General features: G+C 44.5%; 1 protein-coding gene across 2 annotated transcripts in view; it reads left to right on the top strand.

Moving 5' to 3' along the window:
- Positions 1 to 21998, top strand: part of LOC119970052 (coiled-coil domain-containing protein 171-like) — a 282328-nt gene that overhangs the window by 115848 nt on the left and 144482 nt on the right. For both annotated transcript variants that reach the window (XM_038804011.1, XM_038804010.1), the window contains exons 15-16: positions 14610 to 14798; positions 17595 to 18093. In XM_038804011.1, coding sequence (XP_038659939.1) covers positions 14610 to 14798; positions 17595 to 18093 — 688 coding nt within the window. The remainder of the gene's footprint in view (positions 1 to 14609; positions 14799 to 17594; positions 18094 to 21998) is intronic.

The following is a 21998-nucleotide window of genomic DNA, read 5'->3' as shown; positions in this document are numbered from 1 at the left end:
GATCGTAAGTAATGTTTGTATTTCCCTGCCATGTATTTGATGCTTGCCTTGCAATCTACAAGCTGCCATCATTTACAATCATGCCTGAAGAATAAGGTAACGCAAGGAGGAGTGTAAAGGTCTGTGTGTGATCCAGAGGATTTGCATAATTAATTGGAACTGGTGCTCCAGACTAGTCTGGGAGGCTGGTACCGAGTACAGCACACAGCATGGAGTACGCTGCTGCCTAGTTACATACATTAATGGGTTCACATTACCTTCTGGATGGTACAAGGGATTATAGTGTTGGCCTTTCATCTCCAGGTCCTAAATTTTTTTTTATCAAACAATTTTATTGAGGTATTTTTCACCATTGTAAACAGTTACAGATAACAACAAAAAAAAACAAAAAAGGCAAAAATGTGCAAACATCAACGTAAAATCAATACTTCAATCGAACCATACTGCACAAGCCCGCTCCTCTCCCATCGACACTACCCACCTATTTATCCCTCCTACTCTACTCTAACCCCCCCCCCCCCACCTGCCCCCTGCTGACGTTCACTTTCCCGCGAAGAGACTCTACCCCCTCCTCCTTCTCCTCTAGAGACTATTCTGTCTTGGATCCCTATTGGCGGGAGGCATGGGAAGGATGGGACCTGTCTGCCGCATCTGTAAGTACCTGAAATCATTTCCCCTTACCAGACCAAATTTCTCCTCCAAGCCCCTCAAACTCGCAAAGCTCCCCTCCAGGGACATATTGCCCACCTTCCTCACCCCCACCCGCCACCATGTTCGAAAACCCCCATCCATGTTCCTGGGGCAAATCAATGGTTATCACATATTGGAGCCCAGACAGACGCACCCACCTCCCCTCCATGCCTCCTCCACTGGCCCCATATCCGCAGGGCCGCCCCCACTACCGGGCTGGTGGACTACCTGGCCGGCGATAGCGGTAGGGGAGCCGTGACCAGGGCTGCCAAACTGGTGCCCCTGTACGAAGCCGCCTCCATCCGCTCCCAGATAGACCCCGTACCCACCATCCACTTCCTTATCATAGCGATGTTAGCCGCCCAGTAATAGTTAATCAGACTCGGCAATGCCAGCCCTCCCTCGCTGCGGCTCCTCTCAAGCATCGCCTTCTTCACCCGCGGGGATTTTCCCACCCATACAAAGCTCATGATGATTTTGCCAGTCCTTTTGAAGAAGGACTGTGGGATAAAGATCGGGAGGCACTGGAAGATGAACAGGAATCTAGGGAGAATTGTCACCTTTACAGTCTGCACCCTCCCCGCCAGTGACAGTGGGAGTGCATCCCATCTCCGAACCTCCCTCTTCATTTGTTCCACCACCCTGGTCAAATTTAACTTGTGCAACCTGCCCCAGTCTCGTGCCACCTGTATCCCCAAGTACCGGAAACTTTCCCCAACCAGCCTAAATGGCAGCTCCTTCAGCCTATTCTCCTGGCCCCTTGCCTGCACCACAAACATCTCTCTCTTGGCCATATTTAATTTGTACCCTGAAAACCGTCCGAAGTTCCTCAGTGTTTCCAGTATATTTTCCATCCCAGCCAGTGGGTCCGACACGTACAGGAGCAGGTCGTCCGCATAGAGAGAGACCCTATGTTCCACCCCGCCCCGGTCATTCCCTTCCATCCCTTTGCAGCTCTCAATGCAATCGCCAACGGCTCTATGGCCAGCGCAAACAGCAACGGGGAGAGAGGGCATCCATGTCTGGTCCCGCGATGTAGTCTGAAATAATCTGACACTACCCTGTTCGTCCTAACGCTAGCTTTTGGGGCCTGGTACAGTAGTCTGACCCAATTCACCAGTCCCTCCCCGAACCCAAACCGTCCGAGCACCTCCCACAGATAGCCCCACTCCACCTGATCGAAGGCCTTCGTGTCCATTGCCACCACTACCTCCACCTCCTTGCCCGTCGGGGGATCATGATCACATTAAGCAATCTTCTCAAGTTAGCTGTCAGCTGCCTGCCTTTCACGAACCCTGTCTGATCGTCCCCAATCACCTCCGGTACGCAGTCCTCAATTCTAATCGCCAGGACCTTTGCCAGGAGCTTGGCATACACATTGATCAGGGAGATTGACCTCTATGACCCGCAGGATTCCGGGACCTTGTCCAGCTTCAGTATCAGCGAGATGGTGGCTTGCGACATCGTCGGCGGCAGGGTCCCTCTGTCCCTTGCCTCATTAAAAACCCTCGTCAAGACCGGTCCCACTAACTTCTTGTAAAACTCTACTGTGTATCCATCTGGCCCCGGGGCTTTCCCTGACTGCATGGCCTTTAGGCCCCCCAATACCTCCTCCACTCTAATCGGGGCCCCCAGCCCGTCCACTAATCCCCCGCCTACTTTTGGGAATGTTAGCCCGTCCAGGAACCTTTTCATCTCCTCCGGCTCTTCCGGGGGTTCTGAAGTATACAGCCTACTGTAGAAGTACCGGAATACCTTATTCAGTCCTGCTGGGTCCTCCACTCTGCTCCCCTCCCCAACAGCACTCTACTTATTTCCCTGGCTGCCTCCCTCTTCCTGAGTTGCTGCGCTAGCAATCTGCTGGCCTTCTCCCCATGCTCATACACCACTCCCCTCGCCTTCCTAAGTTGTTCCACGGCCCTACTCGTGGATAGCGCCCCTCATTCCGCCTGTAATCTCCGCCTCTCCCTGAGTAGGTCCTCCCCCGGGGACCCCGCATGCTCCTCGTCTATCCGATACATTTCCCTAACCGATCTGTCCATTTCTGCTCTGTCCGCCCTGACCCTGTGAGCCTGAAGTTCTAGCAATTAACCACAATCAATATTTAAAGGTGTTAAGGGTATTGTAGGAAATTGGATGCCATATGAATTCAACTAGATTACCTCTGGCGTTGCTCTGAGGTGAGTTGCAGAAGGGAATTTACATAGCGCCTGATCCATTCTGTACTAGACTTTGATGTCTGAAATAAATATTTGTAAATTTTGTCATCTTTCAGAGACTTGTTGTACTGTCTCCAAAACCAAAACTTCCAGACATTGTAAAATATTTAAAAAATCATTCTTGTTGCTTCTGAGCTCATTTCAGTTCTGATTGCGAAGGCAGTATACTATATAATACTTTTGGGGTAGTGAGAATGGCCTTATTCTGCTTGCTGCATGCCTTTTGTATTATTTTCCAATTCCTAAGGCCATTGATAACCATTCAAGGGATGTGACCAGATGGACTGGTGTTAGAATAATGTTAAAATAATGTTTTTTTTTTCTTGGAATCTATGCTTTTGTTAACAAGAAACTGATTGTTTAAGGCAGTTATCTGAATATGGACGCTATCAAGTGACAGTTCCACTTAGTGTAACTACTGTTATAAAAACAAAATATATTTGGTAGAGGTGAGTTCTCAACTGATGATCTAAGATTATCTAAAACCTTTGTCTTGGCTGAAATTTTCATTTTACTAATCTATAGACTAAAAATGTAATTATTGATCTATAAAACAATAAAACACTGCACATCATATGTTGGCCTATGAATCTTTTTGTCAACTTTCACTTGATGGGCTCAAATTTCTTTCTCTGAAATCAGCAAAGCTGACTGCTTATAGCTACAATCATTTAAAAAAAACTAAAGTGGCCAAATCGTATTTTTGAGGCTACAATAGCAATTAATCGCACAATCTTTACAGTGTAGAAGGAGTCCCTTTGGCCCATCAGGGAGGCAAAGGCCAGCACATCTTTCTATCCCTTCCCATTCCCAGCCTCTCTTCCCTCCTGCACTTCCGGCTCATCCGATACTCCAAATATTGCTACTCACGGGCCCGGCCCTACTCTCGCCCCTAAAATCTCTGATATTATCTCGAAAAACGACTCTCAGAACTTCCCAAATTTGGACAGGACCAAAGCATGTGGGTGTGGTTCACCGGACCCCTTGAACACCACTCGCATCTGTCCTCCACCTCCGGAAAGAACCCAATCATACGTGTCTTAGTGATGTGCCCTCTGTGCACCACTTTAAACTGAATTAAGCTCATCATCGCACATGATATAAGGCTTCACTCCACATCCCCCTTCAAATGCACCACCCAACTCTTCCTCCCACTTCTCTTTATCTTCTCCAGCTAGGCCTTTCCTTTCCATCAACTGCCCATAGGTATCCCCTCCCTATCTCATCCTCAGACACTACAGTGTCCATCAATGAGGGGGTAGCAACTAAGGAAACGTAGCCAGCTCCTTCCACAGAGTTCCTAACCTGTAGATATCTGAACCCATTTCCCCCCGGGAGCTGAGACTTTTCCACATGTTCCTCCAACCCCACAAATCTACCCTCCACAAACCGATTCCTAAACTTTTCCATCCCCTCCCGTACACACACCCTGTAGGTCCAGTCAAACCCCGGCAGGATAAATCTGTGCTTCCCACATATCAGCGCCCATAACGACATTGTTTCTGGCTTAAAATGTTGCCTAAACTGATTCCAGAATCTTAACAAAGCTACCACCACCAGGCTGGTGGATTACCCGGCCAGTGAGAATGGAAGAGGGGCCGGCATCAATTCCCTCAAACGTGATCCTGTACGGGAAGCTGCCTCCGTTTACCCCCAAACCAACTCTCCCTCCACGACCCATTTCCAAACCTTCTCGATATTTTCTGCCCAGTAGTTCATCAAATTTGGTAACACCAACCCCCCGACCGCCTATCCCTCTGTGAAAATGCCCTCCTAACCCGAGGTGCCTTGCCTGCCCAAAGGCCAAAATCAGCTTATTAATTTTCCCAAAGAAGGATTTGGGTAATAACATCCGGAGGCTCTGGAAAATAAATACGAAATTTGGGAGGACTGTCATTTTCACCATTTGAACCCGCCCTGCCATCTATAGCAGCAGCTCATCCCACCTCTTCACATCTCCCTTCGCCCCTTCTACTAGGCTGGTCAAATCCAACTTATGCAACAAATCCCAGTCGTGATCCACCTACATCCCAAATACCTGGCACTCCAGCTAGCCACCCGATAAGGCAGCTTCTCCAGACCTCCCTGACCCCGAGGGTTCACCAGAAACACCTCACTTTTCCCCACATTAAGTCTATACCCCGAAAAGGAGCCAAACTTACTTAACACCTCCACAATCCTTTCTGGACTGGAGAGGGGTCTGTTACAGACAACAGCAAATCGTCCACGTACAGGGACACTCGGTGCTCCATACCTCCCCTCTGTAAACCCTCCACTCCTTCAATGATTTCAGTGCAATAGCCATCGGTTTAATTGCCAACATAAAAAGTGGACATCCCTGCCTTGTTCCCATATATAATCAAAAGTGCCCTGAAAATGCGTTGGTATGGACACTCGCAGTGGGGGCCAATAGTCTGATCCAAGAAATAAACCTGGGTCCAAACCCGAACCGTCTTAGTATCCAGAGATACTCCCATTCTACCCGGTCGAATGCTTTCTTCGCATCCATGGAGATTATTACCTCCGGCTCCAAACCTGATGGGGGCGACATTGCCACATTCGATAGTTTCCTTATATTGTCGGCCCTTCACAAACCGTCTGATCCTCAGTTGCTACCCCCAGCAGCAATTCCTCCAAGTGTATGGCCTGCACCTTGGCATTCAATAGAGACATGGCCCGGTAAGACTCTCACTCCACTGGATCTTTATCCTTCTTCAGGATTAGAGGGATAGAAACATGTGCCAATGTGGTTGGCAACTTTCCTGGGATAACAAATCATTAAACATCTGGAGCTTCTTACTCTCCTTCAACAACAACTCCTTTGGGATGGCCGAGTACTGCCGTGCACCGACAGAATAACCATCATAATAATAATCGCTTATTGTCACAAGTAGGCTTCAGTGAAGTTACTGTGAAAAGCCCCTAGTTGCCACATTCCGGTGCTTGTTTGAGGAGGCCGGTTCGGGAATTGAACCCGTGCTGCCGCCTTGTTCAGCATTACAAGCCAGCTATTTAGCCCACTGTACTAAACCACCGACCTCTGTCTCTCCATTCTTCCTGCCTACTCTCTGTGCGCCCCTCCAATCACTGCTTTTAGCACCTCCCACAACGTGGAAGGTCAGATCTCCTCACTCTTATTAAGCTCCACATTCCTAGAGCCACAACTATCCTCTCGCACGTCTCCATATCCACCAACAATGCCACATCCAACCTCCACGGAGGTCGCTGGATGCAACCCCTTTCCAAACACAAATCCCCAAAATGAGGAGTATGGTCAGATACGGCAATTGCCGAATACTCCGACCCTACCACCACAGAGAGAAATGCCTAATCCAAATTTGGGATCACCGCAGCACCCTCTTAATAAACTCCGTGTCCTCCAAATTGGGTGTGTAAACATTCACTAAAACCACAGGGGCTCTCTCTACCCTCCCATTCACCATCATGTATCCACCCTCCAGAACTCCCACTATATTGCCCATGAAAAGGCCACCCTCTTATTAATAAGTACTGTGGTTCCCTTGTCTTCGCATCGAATCCAGAATGGAACACTTGTTCCACCCAACCTTTCCTCAACCTCGTTTGATCCTTAATCCTCAAGTGAGTCCCATGTAAGAAAACCACATCTGCCTTCAAAGTTCTCTGAGAACTTTTCTTCGGCCTCTTCAATCCCCTCACATTCCATGTGACCAGTCTGCTCCGGGGCCTCACGCCCCCCCACCCTGATTAGCCATATCCTGGCCTTAAGGGAATCCCACACGCCCTGCCTTGTCCAGATTCCAAACCCATCCAAGCTGGCTACCACCACCTCCCTCCACCCAATCGCTCAGCAAAGAAATCTTCACTGTCAGCAGCCCACCACCTCCCTCCCAATCCCCTGCTCCCCCTCGGCCTCCATCCCCAACAAAGAAAACCCAACCGCCCTAGGCTCGCTATTCCAACCCACAAGACAAGCCAGTTCTGCTCCAAAATCCTGGTAAATTCTAACGGTGTGGCCTTCCCAACTGCACTCTCATGTCTCCTTTGCCCACCGCAGGATCTTTTCTTTGTCTGAGTACCTGTGATGCCGATCTTTGATCGCCCTTGGCGGCTCCTCAGCTTTTGGCGTCTTCCTGATAGACCAATGAGCCTGGTCCACTTCAGGAGGGCATGCAAAGACCCCCTCCCCCACCCGATGCTTGAACATCTTTGCCATGTATTCTGTGGCCGTTGCTCCCTCTGTGCCCTCGGGCAGCCCAACGACCCTTGGGTTTTGTCGTCTGGGGCGGTTCTCCAGGTCGCCAATCTTGGCTTTCATCATTTTTTGCCCCTCTGATATCATCATTACCTCTGCCTCCAAGGAGATAATCCGATCCTTGTGGTCAGAGACCATCTCCTCCACCTTCTGGATTGACAAATTCTCTGCCTCCAACGTTCTGAGATATACTAGCTGATTCTTACTGTAATGGATTGAGTTTTTGTTCTCCAAATTATTATTTTGTCTTTATACCATTACACTATTATCCACAAGAGCTTACCAGCCTGTTGTTGTAATATTCCTTTTTAAAGACTGGTAAACGTGTTCTTATCAATCTTTAGACACTACCGTTTCTAATGATTCCTCAGAGATGGGGCAAAGGCATTAACAATTTTGCTAAACACTTCTTCAAATATCTTTTTCTGGTTCTTCCTGGTTCCTGTGATCCCTTAACTATAAGTGACCAGTTTGTCTGAAGTATCTGCTCCCTTCAATATGTTCCTACTCCTGCAAAATTAATTGTGAATACGGGGTGGCACAATGGTTAGCACTACTGCCTTTCAACACCAGGGACCTTGGTTTGATTCCCACCTTTGGTGACTGTGAGGAGTTTGCGCTTTCTTCCCGTGTCTGCGTGGGTTTCCTCCGGGTGCTCCGGTTTCCTCCCACAGTCCAAAGATGTGCAGGTTAGGTGGATTGCCCATAATCAATGCGTGGGGTTATGGGGATAGGGAGGGGAGTGGGCCTAGGTGTATTGCTCTTTCGGAGGGTTGTGCAGAATTGATGGGCTAAATGGCCTCCAGCACTGTAGGGATTCTATGCAATCAGCTCTGTGAACCATCACTTGGTAGCACTTTGTATCTAAATATATCCGCAAAATGTTTTCTTTAGATTTTATTTTTAACTGAAATGAAAATGAAATGAAAATCGCTTATTGTCACAAGTAGGCTTCAAATGAAGTTACTGTGAAAAGCCCCTAGTCGCCACATTCCGGCGCCTGTTCGGGAAGGCTGGTACGGGAATTGAACCGTGCTGCTGGCCTGCCTTGGTCTGAGTGTATATTGTATGTTGTATGTTGTAGAGTGTATGTTGGCCTAACTGTATATTAATCCGTTTTAGCTCTTTCAGACATTTGTATATGTAGTATGATCTCGCTTTCATCGAATCATAGAATCACTCCAGTGCAGAAGGCGGCCATTCGGCCAATCCAGTCCCACCGACCCTTCGAAAGGCCATCCTACCCAGGGACCTGGCCCACTCCCCCGCCCTATTCCTGCAACCCCACCCTCGGGCAATTTATCATGGCCAACCCACCCAATCGGCACATCTTTGGACTTGTGGGAGAAAACCGGAGCACCTGGAGGAAACCCACGTAGACTTGGGGAGAAAGTGCAAACTCCACACAGTCACCCGAGGTCGGAATCGAACCCGGGTCCCTGGTGCTGAGAGGAAGCAGTGCTAACCCCTGCACCACTGTGCCACCCCTTTATATGTTCGACTTTATGTTGTGGTGTTGGTCCTGGGTGAACATTTTCTACTTAAAGTTAATCATACTCATGCTGTTCAAATTGACAAATTAAATTTTTCCATTTAATTTATTTAAACTTTATGTAAATTTCCTTCACCTAACGGGCTGAATTTATTGATTGTGGTTCAAATGTATTAATTCAGAGAAGAGAAATGTGTTTTTATATAACCTCCTTCACATAACTCAGCATTCTAAATTTCTGGATCAGGCCAAGACAGACAGAAATACTTCTGAAGTATAGTTTTTACTGTCATGCAAGTAAACATCTAATTAGCTCAGTGTATTGCAATGCCCTTTCCTTGGATTGCCACCTTGCCATGGTGGAGAGGCTTTGATGTTGTGTTGATCCCGAGAGCAATGCTGTCAGGAGTTCAGGTAGGATCCTCCATGATGGTACGGTCGGAGGGGAGGGACCAGACAAAACACAATCCAAAACAAGCCCTCAATGGCGGATCAGGCAGAAGATTCTCATGGGCTTGGGATCTTCAACTCCAGGGCTGGAAAGGTTTTCCAAATCTAGAAGGAAACCATTGGAAAGGAAGGAGTTGGAAATTGCAACTCCAACAGGGTTCTCCTCACCAAATGTGCGGACCCCCAGCTTGTCATCACTAACGCACTGTTCCGCCAAAAAGACAAGTTCAAGACTTCCTGGAGACATCTACAGCCAAAGCACTGGCACATGATGGACTTGGCCATCATCCGATCCCAAGAACAAAAGGAAGCCATCGTCACCAAAGTAATGACCAGTGCAGATGACTGCTGACAGATCACCAGCTCGTCTACTCCTCTATGTCCATCAAACTCCACCAGGGGCAGCAGAAGATGAAGAAACAGCCCAGAAAATAGATCTATGTTGAGCTGTTCAAGAGCGAGGAATGCGAGTGAACTGTCATCTCCCAAATCTCCAAAATATCCATTCTAATGGAGGACAACTGGAAAGAGCTGAAGCCAGCTACCATCTCAAGCTGTGACAAAGCCATCGGCTGCAAGACCAGCAAACACCAAAACTGCTTCAACAAGAACAACCACACCATCCATGACCACATCAACAAGAAGAGGAAATCTCTTTGTGCCTGGCAAAACAACATATCGAACAATACAAAGAGGAGAGCTCATTTAGCCCAGGCGGAGGTACAAAGAAGAACCAGGGGAGTGAAGAACCAGTGGTGGACTGAGAAAGCTAAGGAACTAGAAATCCTCACTGACCAGCATTACACCCAGGGCTTCTTCAGTGTAACCTAGGCAATATATTGACCCAATACTCTAGGCCTCAAACCGGTATAGAGCAAGGAGGTACACTCTTAAGAGACAGAAAACATCAGCCTTCGATGGAGAGAACACTTCAAAGATCTCCTAAACCGTGGTCCGACCATGGAGGAAATCTCCCAACTCCTCATCAAAGATGATCTTGGGACTGTCACCAAGCATGGATGAAGTCAAAGCCACCATTAAACACGCGAAGAATGGAAAAGCTGCAGGAGTGGATGGGATCCCAGAGGAGACTTTCAAACTTGGAGAAGAGATCACCATCTCCATCAGCTGTTCCTGAAAATCTGGGACAGAGAAAAACCTCCTGCCAACATCAGGGATGCCGTCATCACCACCATCTTTAAGAAGGAAGACAAAGCGGACTGTGGGAACTACGGAGAAATCTACCTACCCTCCATTGCTGGGAAGATCATCGCTTGAGTCCTCGCTAGCTGCCTTCTCCCAGTCTCTGAAGAAATCCTTCCAGAAAACCAGTGTGACGTCCGGCCAAATCGTGGAACAGCTGACATGAATTTCTCTGCTCGCTAAGAAACTCTCTACTTGGAGGAATCTCCTGATTGAAGGGACAGAATTCTTTGAGGACACTTGACCGCAAGAGGAGGCCCGGAAAAGTGAACTGAGAAAGGAATTCCAGCGAGTCCAAGGACCGATCCCCCCCTCCCGGAACCACCTGCCAAGTGTGTGGTCGAAGATATGGCTCCAGGACTGGGCTCATCAGCCACGCAAGGACCCACGAAACCCATGACCGGTAACACATTAGGTGGACAATTATACTTCTCAGCGAGTGATCGTCGAAAGTTATTGCAATGTATACAGGAGCGGGAAATTGCTACTTCAAATTTTAAATTTTTATTTTTAATCAATGAACACCAAAATAGAAATTCCAGTTATTTTCCCTGATTTTTGAAAGAAGCTTCGATATATTTAGATGAATGGCTGTGAAGTTCAGGGTTGATTTAGCTTACACCAGCAGGAGAAAAGAAAGAGATTGCAAAAAGTATGCAATAATTCTGAGGTAGGTTTACTTGCACGCTTTTTAGCCTAGCATTAATTTCAGTGCTGTGATTGGCTAAAGCTACCTGCTTGCAACCAAATTGATTTCTAATTTAAACTTTTGCCGTTGAACAACTAGTCCAGTGAGCATTGTTGTGCTTTCACTATTGTGTTTGCAGGGTTTCTGAAAGTGATGCCTCCACGCTGATATTTGCTTTTGAAATGAATACATGTTGCAAGTTATCAAGTTAAAAGTCTTAACTCTTCATTAGATATTCAGTGAGATTTTTCTCATTTCTTTTCCAAAGCAGTTAATGGTATATTTACGGTATGTTCAGTGTTTTTTTTAAGCTTTAAATTTAATAGCCACATCCCAGAAGAAGTGCAATGTGCTGATTACTCTGTCATCTTACCTTTCTGCTTTTTAATAATGAACTGGTTGTCTTAATTGAATTGAACCTAGTGTATAAATGACTAGATTTCTGCATACAAGTGCATGGCACACAAGTTGGCATTGATGTACATTACACATGAGAGAAATTTTTAAAATGCTTTTCATCGCAAATACAATTTACTGTATACACAATAATAATCTTTTAGCGTCACAAATAGGCTTACATTAACACTGCAATGAGGTTACTGTGAAAATCCCCTAGTCGCCACATTCCGGCACCTGTTCGGGTACACTGAGGGAGAATTAAGAATGTCCAATTCACCTAATGGCACGACTTTCGGGACTTGTGGGAGGAAAGCAGAGCACCCGGAGGGAACCCACGCAGACACGGGGAGAAGGTGCCGACTCCGCACAGACAGTGGCCCAAGCCGGGACTCGGACCTGGGACCCTGGTGCTGTGAAGCAATAGTGCTAACCACTGCTACCATGCTGCCCATTAACTTGGCTCATTAGGTATACACACAGTCCAGTTTACATCATGTATTCTGCAGAAATCCGATGTATGATTTAAAGTTTTAATCCGAACATTCTATCAGGATCTTTTTGTGCTGCTTATTAAGGAATGTGAGAGAGTGAGCGAGAATCCCAGCGTCTCCCACTGATTTATGGATGTCAGCTGAGCTGCAAAATTGAATTTCAAACTTATCGTTAGTGGTTTGGTTTAAACACTTAGTACATATTTTCGCTAAAAGTTGATTTTGAAAGTGGATTTTGTAATGCGTGAGTGAGTCGCTGTGGGCACTGTGTGGTTATACAGACTAGAATGTTTTTAACTCTTGCCAGTGAATGTTGAGCAAGCACATTTCAGCTGGGAATGGGCAAAACCATCAGCTGGTCACTTTTGAGTGACCCCTGCTGCCAACTACCTGGATTTTATACAATAACATGGTTAGATTCAGCTGTGATGCCAAGTTCCAGTCAAGTAGAATTTCGGCACTCATTTTATTGAATGGCGGAACAGCCTTGAAGGGCTGAATGGTCTGATTCTTTTATTTCTTACGTTTTTGTTACATAAGATAAACAACACAGAAACCACCTGTTTGGCCCAGCTAGTCCATGCTGATGTTCATTTCTTTGGGTTTCTTGGTGACTAATGGCTATAGTTTTGCTCTTCCCTACGAGGAACCATTTTCCCTATTTCCACTCCTTCAAAGCCTTCTATAATTTTAGAGATTTCTATTTGGTTATCCCTCTGCCTTTTTCAATCCTTCCCTGATAAATACACCCACACGTTTCTGGTATCAGCTTTGTAAATCTCCTCTGCACTCTCTCCAATACCTTTTATATTATTTTTATAATATGGCAAGCAAAACTGCGCCCTGTATTCTCAGTAGGGTTTAACCTAGGTTTGATGATGGTTCTGTGTAATTTCCTTACTTTTCAAATCTGTCTTGTACATTTAGAGTAGTTTCTTTGGGGAAGGGTTAAGGGACAATCTGAAATTGTGAAACTATCCCCTAGCATGATCTGGGGTGAATAAAGAAGTTAATTTAATTGCATACATGGCAAATATCATAACATAAAGTAAAATTGTAATAAAGCTGATGACTTTCATCTGGAGAGCAATACTATGCTGAAATGCTGCCTGTGTGGAACAGGATCACTGGACATGTCTAGTTCCTCGGATTATAAAGGTTTGGAATTGGCTGGATTGGCCAGTCTTATTCTAGTTCATAGTGAATAAGAGTTCACAACAGAATTTCGAGGGGCTAGCTGAATTGCTGCTCACCCTGGCACAGTTTGAGGTGCTTCGCTGAGATTAAGCAATCTTGTTGAAATAGCACAAATGTTTTTTTTGTTCTACATTGAAATTCAATGTGTTTGTGGTAGATAAGCAAAGTGGCAAAGTATTGTGTTTTCCCACAGAGCTGGATAGGTGTTTAGTCAGAAGGCGAATTGAGGGTTATGGCAGGAAATTGGACTTGTTGAGTGCTGGGTCAGCCAATGTTTGAATGGTGGAGCAGACTCAAAGGGCTGAATGGCCTACTCCTGTTCATATTTCTAACTTAGTTGAGGCTAACTTATGATGATACTCCAGCCTTGATTTGAAAACATTTTATTTTGTTCAAGCTTGTTTGTAAAATTAGCCAAATCATGGTCCAAAATGAATTGAGATGATTAATGGCATCAGCTGCCTTCACAAAGCTCCAGGCGCCTGTTGATGCAATCATATTTTCCCTGTGATGTCTCACTAGCGTGTAGATTTTAATTCTGAGTGGTAAGGCTGGCGATATGTGGGAGCAGGGGGGCTGAACTGTGCATCTTCACAACGCAGCCTATATTGCCTGCTTGATCCCTTGTGCCCAGTTATCAGGTAATAAATAAAACTTGCGTTTGTGGGGTGAGGGCTGACAACTAATGGACATATAGTATCAACCTGTATGCTGAGTATATGCAAAAGCATGATTTTGAGGGGCCACATAAGTTGTCCCATCTACACTGGGTTGACTTATACACTGCAATTTACACTGACTTATACACTGGGCAGCACGGTAGCATTGTGGATAGCACAATCGCTTCACAGCTCCAGGGTCCCAGGTTCAATTCCGGCTTGGGTCACTGTCTGTGCAGAGTCTGCACATCCTCCCCGTGTGTGCGTGGGTTTCCTCCGGGTGCTCCGGTTTCCTCCCACAGTCCAAAGATGTGCAAGTTAGGTGGATTGGCCATGATAAATTGCCCTTAGTGTCCAAAATTGCCCTTAGTGTTGGGTGGGGTTACTGGGTTATGGGGATAGGGTGGAGGTGTTAACCTTGGGTAGGGTGCTCTTTCCAGGAGCCGGTGCAGACTCGATGGGCCGAATGGCCTCCTTCTGCACTGTAAATTCTATGTAAAAAATTTACAATATCGCAGAAGTTGTAAACATGAGATTTGAAAATATTATGCTGTAGAATATTACAATACGACAAGGAATGGCTTTTTATGTTCATCGCCCATTCAGTTTTAAGATGTCAATTGTGACACAAAATGAAGTACAGCATATTTTCAGTATTTGCCATAAGAAACCTAAGTGTTTATATCTAGAAAAATTCTCATAGTTTGCACATGTTCAGATATGGCAGTTTGGGGAATTTAATAGTCATACATGATATTATCGTCAGCCAACTGTGAAATGCACATTTCTTTCAAATAAAAGTTTATGGATCAGAATCATATTTAGGACCTGAAAAGTACATATTTCTATAAGTGTTTCTAACCCAGACCTAATTCTGGAACTTGCAGGAATCATACTTGGAGCGCATTTGCCGAAATAAGGATGAAACTATACACCATCTGCAGCAAAGTCAAGAAGTTTCCTTCAGTAAACTATCTGAACAGATGAAGGAGAGGGAGAGTAGCTGGAAAAAACAGAAAGTAGACTTGGAGGAGCATTACTCTGAACTCCTTGGGGAGGTTCATTCAAGAGCACAGGTAATACCAATGTAGGGGCGGCACAGTGGTTAGTGCTGCTGCCTCACTGCACCAAGGTCCCAGGTTTGATCCCGGCTCTGGGTCACTGTCCGTGTGGAGTTTGCACATTCTCCCTGTGTTTGTGTGGGTTTCGCCCTCACAACCCAAAAGATGTGCAGGGTAGGTGGATTGGCCACACTAAATTGCCCCTTAATTGGAAAAAATGAATTGGGTACTCTAATTTTTAAAAAAAAAAGGTAATACCAATGTAACTGAATTGACTGTGACTCTGGCGATGAGTCCCAGCTGCTTAGGATGTCCTCAATTTGTGTCCAGCACACACACCCGCATGTTTACATATAGAGCCAAAATTGATGGACAACTTGGTACATGTCCAATTTGCCCTGTGTCAGCAGGTCTGGCAGAATCTACAGAGAGAAAAAAAAACAGGTAATATTTTATTAACTGATGCAAGGTCATCGACCTGAACTGTTAACTCTGTTTCTCTCTCCACACATGCTGCCAGACTGGATGTGTATTTCCATTATTTTTCTTTCTTGTTTTTCTGATTTCCACCAGCTGCGGTATTTTTCCTTTGTCCTTGTGCCATATTGTTACAATATGTAAAATATAGAAGCTCCTTCCTTTCCCTCCTCCCAGTGTTTATTGTTGTTGCGATAAACATGCTCAACTCTGTCACAAAATGACAAATCACAAAGTGCAGGTAGGAACTACTGTGAAGAAAGAACCAGCAGAAAGTCGACTGGTTAACTTTATACATTGACTTAAAACTAGGTTAGGGGGCAGTGATTATCGGCAATCATAAGGGCTCATACAAATTCTTCCAGCTCCATTTTCAAAATAATTCAGCATTATAAGCAACGGTAGGTTATGTTTCTGAACAAATGTCATTTTGTAGTACAGAATGTGTACAGAAGGACACATATTGTTGAAGCTTTTTGTCTTGCAGTCATCAGGACAAATGCTTCGGCAACATGGGTCTTTTCTTCAGCGTTACTAGACTAATGAACCAGAGATCTGTACCACAAAGCACAGAGTGAACACCTTGAATGCAATAAATTCAACTTTTAAATAAAGTAATAATCTGAAAATAAAAAGCAGGTATGGGTATGAGTTTGAAGCAGTCAAATAGCGATTTTAAAAAACCCCATTGGTTAACGAATGCCTTTCAGAAAAGGGAACCTACTTGCCTGGCCTTGATGTGAATCCAATCCCACACCAATACTCTTACCTGTCCTCTGACGGTGGTCTATTTGAACACCATCAAGAATGACCACCGCTGCCTCCTTTGAGCAACTTGGGACAGGCAGTATGTGTGACTTTGCCAGCGACTGCCATAATTTAAAAAACAATTTTAAAAAAATCATAGGCATTGAAAATCTCAACTGACATACAGACGATTAAACCGCCCCTCAGCATAAGTAATTAGCACTTCACAGGATTCTGCGAGGATCTTGGCACTGATTAGTATTCCACTCCTAATCGACAGTGACTTTGTTGAATAACATAATGTATTTGCATCAATTGAGAAATGCTTTCACCCACACAGTTCATGCCAAACCAAATGTAAGTCACCAATCAAGAAATCCAATATCCGATTTTGCCAGATTATTTAGATGTAATGTTCTCCAATAGTGGAATCCTCTTGCAGCTATGACTGCAACAATGACCCTTAGTACACAACGGCTGACAGCAAAAGTACCTGTGCCAATAGATATACTGGTTCCAGTGGATCTCAGTGCTATGTTGCACTGTCAAACAGTGCTGTACAACTTACCTGAAATTAGTAGTTTGCCCATAAATACAGGAGCCTGGATTTGAAGCTGAGAATGAGAAAAATCGTACTATTGCTCAACATTCCTCTGCACAGTGCTCTAGCATATTTTCCTTTGACAATAATATCGGTTCAAACATTCCAAAGAACCCTGACAGACAGGAATTCCATTCTGGACTTGTTGGAATTATACAATATATTCTTGGATTCTTGCTTTCATCCACCACAAGTACCATAAGAGAGAATTTGGGGCAAGTTTTCTGCTATTCTCAGCTAAGCTTGAGGGTTAATTAGAGTTCTGTTTCAGTCTGTCGTATAGTTTTTTTCCCACGTAAAGGATAATTACAGGAAATCCCAATTTAGGCACAGAGTGTAGCCAAGGGCAGAAAGAAAAAGCTTTACTGCTGTTCACCTCCACAACAATCCAGTAGTACCTCGTACTGACAGAGGTTCATTTGGATTATATGTGATGGAGTACGGTGCATTACCATGCTATAATGAGATGCAGAGCGGGGGAGATTGATGAAGCTGGTGTGTTTCAGTTTACAGGTAATTTCCTTAAAGCCAGACTCCGTATTGATCACTTTCATTGTCCCATTCACTGTGATTATAAGTGTGATTTTTTTTTTGGAGTGTGGGGCGTTATTGAAGTAATGCTGGCAGACCTGCTGCATGTTTCCAACTTCCTCCGTTTTTGTGTCTAGTCCATTAGGCTCTGATATGAATCTTCAAGCTCTTAAGCTTGAACAACTCACATTCCTATTCACAGATGATAATCATGAGTTGTCCTGGTCCCCATAAAGGCGAAGGAACTCTGAAGAATACAGCTGACTCAAGCTCACTTTAATGTCTTTTAAAGATATAAGAAACATTGCTGATATTTCTTGGAAGCTTCCATCATAATTAAATGTCTTGCTAGATGCTGTTTTGTCACCCCCATTAATTCCTAATTAAAATAATGAATGAATTATTTAATATAGAATTAAGAATTACAACCGGCTTAATTCCACAATTTTTCACAGACATGTCAACTTGGAGCGGAAGAAACCAAAGAAAAATTATCCAGTCTGGCAAAAGACAAGGACAAAGTAACCCTTGAACTGTCTCTTACCAAGAAACTCTTGTCTCAGAACCAGAAGGAACATGTTGCTTTGCTGGCAGCTTGTGCTCTGATGGCAGGTGCATTGTACCCATTATACAGTAGATCCTGTGAACTGTCTGTGCAGAAGGACTTCCTTCAAGAGCAAATAAATACCTGTGAATATTTCAAAAATGAAATCAGGACTGTTGTCCAGGTACTTTCTCTGGAAAGTGACCCGAGCAAATTGAAGAAAAAAAAGAAGTCTCAAAAAGGAATGACTCGGGTTTTCCGGAAAGGTGTTATTGTAATCTTGGCGGCCAACCGACTTCGAGCTTTCGGCCTAGGATATAAAGCACTATTTACGTGGACTGAGGGCTTTCAGGACAAACCAAGACTTGCAGTTTGCATTGGCAAAGTGAAATCCTACATCACTCACTCAAGTAAGTACTGTCCTCGCTGTTATTTCTGGTTTGAAATCTATCACAAAATGTTTTAGCTGCCCAGCTCCCATTTTCAAATCTCCATTTGATCCTTGACTTGTATTGTGTCTCCAAATCAGACACTGATCAGAAATACATGACCATCGATATTTGGATATCACCCTTCACGAATCAAGAAAGTCAGTAGTGTTACATCAGGCCCAACTGGGATACTGAAAAACCCTGTATGGCCATTCCCATTCTCCTATTGGGAAGTCCAATCCTTAGTTAATCTGCTACTCAGTCAGTAGAACAGCCACTCTGGCATTGCTGGTATTCCTTTTGGTTTCAGATTCCAGCATCCAGAATAATTTACTTTTATATATCGCTGGTATTCCTGTTGATCTGGTTGTGTTTTTTTGACAACCCAACATTTGGCAATTAATCCCTTTGTGCACCATCAGTGTTCACTCTTATCAATTGGTGCCACCTCTTCTCCAGCCTGACTGTACAAATGTGTTCAGGCATCATTGGAATTTATTTATTCTTTAATATATGTTGGTGCACATTGAGATCTGCAACACTTGGATTGCTCTCGAAAGATTCTATGTATTATCTTCAAATGTAGATTTTCAGTTCCTCCCACCGCCACCATCCCCATTCATAGGGCTAGTTGTGCCGTAGTGCTGTCACATGGGTGCCAGTAACTTTAAAGTTGCCGTTCTAATCTTTTTTTCAACGCATCAGCCCATGGCAATCTATTTGATTGCAGAATGTATCGCAGCCAAGCATGATTCAGTCCGGGTCTGATGCACATCTCTCCAGGAAGGGTCATCAGGTAGGAATTGGAAATTGGAAACATGGCCAACTTCTCTCCTCCATTGCCGGAGGACAATTGTAGCACTGGCAGTTTGCCCTGGCATTCAAACCATTTCTCAAAGGACTTTGATTACTGTAAGGAATAGTTTACAGTTTTGGTAGAGACTTAGAACAGCTGGTTTCTCTTCATTCCTTTTGATATTGGTTCATCTCTAACACTCAAAACTGTCAAGTTTTGCTTAGTTCTTCCTGATTGAGGTTTATCCATGTAGCACTGGACATTGTTGAATGTAATGGAATACAGATACTCTCGCCCTTCATCAGATGTGAACCAGTCTTTAAAACTTTCTTTGGATCTTAATGGGCCAGCTTCCATCTTGTTTTGTGGCTGTCTTAATTTCTAAAGGCCATTGGCTGATGAATGCACAGCTCTCTGCTCGCTTCTTACTGATAGGAATTCATGGCTCATTATTTTGTCTCGATCAAGAGTAGTGCCATAAGGAACTTGCAGGGAGAAATGCCTGTTCATTTGCATGGAGCAAATGTGCAGTTGTTCGCCATGGAAAATTTGGTAATTGATCACTTTCATACTCCCTTGAGGACTCGAGATGATTTCAAATAATGAATCATAGAGAAAGATTCTTAATTTTGAATTCATCCATGACCCTCCTGCACTGACATCTAGCGGAAAAGTGCTCCCCTGTCAGAATGTTTCAACAGTGATGGGCTCTGTTCCAAGTGTAATAATAATCTTATTATTGTCACAAGCAGGCTTACATTAACACTGCAATGAAGTTACTATGAAAATCCCCTAGTCGCCACATTCCGGCGCCTGTTCGGGTACACAGAGGGAGAATTCAGAATGTACAGTTCACCTAACAAGCGCATCTTTCGGGACTTGTGGGAGGAAACTGGAGCACCGGAGGAAATCCACGCAGACACGGGGAGAACGTGCAGACTCCGCACAGACAGTGAGCCAAGCCGGGAATCAAATCTGGGATCCTGGCGCTGAGGCAACAGTGCTAACCATGGTGCTTCCGTGATGCTTGCTATATTTGCAAAATGCATCAATCAGTGAAGTGCTTGATGCCAAGGTAGTGACAGGCAAAAATAATTGACCAGGTAGTAAAGGCTTTCACTTCTGGAATAATTATCCACAATCGCAGGGTGCTTCACAACCAATAATATCATTTTGAAATATAATCACTGTTGTAATAGAAATGTAAAAAATAGAAATGGGAGGAGGCCATTCAGCCCTTCAAGCCTGCTAATGTAGGAAATGCAGGAGTTAAATTGTGCACAGCAAGATTCCATAATCCACAATGTGATATTGGTCAGGTAATCTGTTGTGGCATTGTGGTTTAGGAAGCAAATTCTGGAAGTCAGCAGTGTGGTTACTGACCAAATCAGCTTTTGGCCAGAGAGCAGAAAGTGAGCAGTCTCCCAAAGTTTAACATATTGGAATGTAGGATTGGAACAGCGTTCTACAAGCGGGCAAATCTTAAGTCTGTTGTCTAAACAACTTTCACTGGCAGTAAGAGAGAGAAAAGGGGATAAATGCCAATACTCTACAACATACATCAGTCTATTTTTGAAAGTACTGACACTAGAAGCATTGAACAATATATTTTACAGAATAAATTAATTGCTACTAAATATCTCTACCTGTATTTTTCTAGTTATTTATTGACTATTAGATTAGTACAGAACGGTGTGACCCATTTAATGAGCGTCACGTTTCGTGTGAGTGACTATGAATCTGCAAACCATTGCCCATTGTTCTCTTGTTTCACCGTCCAGTGTAAGTGACTGACGGGAACTGGTACTGATATGTTAACATACATAAAAAGTAAGAGTGATTCTATGATCCCTCCCCCCTGGCTGTCAGCGCAATATATAAACATCACTGATGGTTGCTGTGTTGTGCATATGTTTTACATTGAACAGTGCAATATTTTGATAAAACAAACCGGTTTGAATTATTATATTGATTTGCATTTGTGTTTATAAAAGGTCAGCCCTCGACCCTCACTACACATGTGCAGCAAAGATGAACTTTCTAATGGCGTTCTCCCCTTCTTTTGGGAAGTTGACATTTCTGAAAGGATGAAGCTACTGATAACAATCTTTATTGTCACAAATAGGCTTACATTAATACTGCAATTAAGTTGCTGTGAAAAGCTTCTAGTCGTTACATTCCGGCGCTTGTTCGGGTACACTGAGGGAGAATTCACAATGTCCAATTCACCTAACAGCACGTCTTTCAGGACTTCTGGGAGGAAACTGGAACACCCAGAGGAAACCCACGCAGACGTGGGGTGAATGTGAGACTGCACATAGACAGTGACCCAAGCCAGGAATCAAACCTGGGACCCTGGTGCTGTGAAGCAACAGTGCTAACCACTGTGCTGCCGTGCAGCCCATTAAAAATATTCTGGATCAGAGCCGCTGCAAGCCGGGTTCGAACCTGTGCAGGTAAAGCCGGTTGGATCTTGAGTCAAACACCTTAACCAATCGACCATCGCAGCCATTCCCATAGGAGTTGTGATTGGATGACCAAAATGTGAAACGGTGCCTGATTCCCCCTCTGGCTGTGTCAACAATGCCTTTGGAAACTTGGATGGGATAATCCTGACTTTTATTTCCACATGGGGATCTCTGGGATTCCTCTAGAATCATATCATGAAACTCCTAGAGAGCACCACATTGCTGTCACTGGTTACAGTCACTTGAACCCCCCCCATGAAAAATGATCCACTTTCTCCAATAAAGTGATTTGTGTAGATTGCTTTGTTATGTATTCTAGGTTCTTCTGTGGACTGAAGTCCTAACAAAGTCAGCCACTCTTCCAATATTGAAGGTCTGGACGTTATCTCGGCAAACCTTAAGCTGCTGGATGACATCATGATATCACTACCCGGTGCCTGCAGATGCAAAGAGAACTCATGCCAATGATCCTCTTGTACGACACTGCGTGTAACCCAGATGTCCCATCTTTTGACCACCGACAGTGGGTTGTGCCAAAGCTCAACCAATTTTGTCCCAGCTCCCATCAACATTGTGGAGAATATTTTAACTCGCTCAAAATCCATTTGATTGAAGTTAAC

This window comes from Scyliorhinus canicula, chromosome 8, assembly GCF_902713615.1.
Source record: "Scyliorhinus canicula chromosome 8, sScyCan1.1, whole genome shotgun sequence".
In the NCBI taxonomy this organism is placed as follows: domain Eukaryota; kingdom Metazoa; phylum Chordata; class Chondrichthyes; order Carcharhiniformes; family Scyliorhinidae; genus Scyliorhinus; species Scyliorhinus canicula.
The sequence above is the reverse complement of the archived record's forward strand: the minus strand, read 5'-3'. Positions and strand labels throughout refer to the sequence as shown.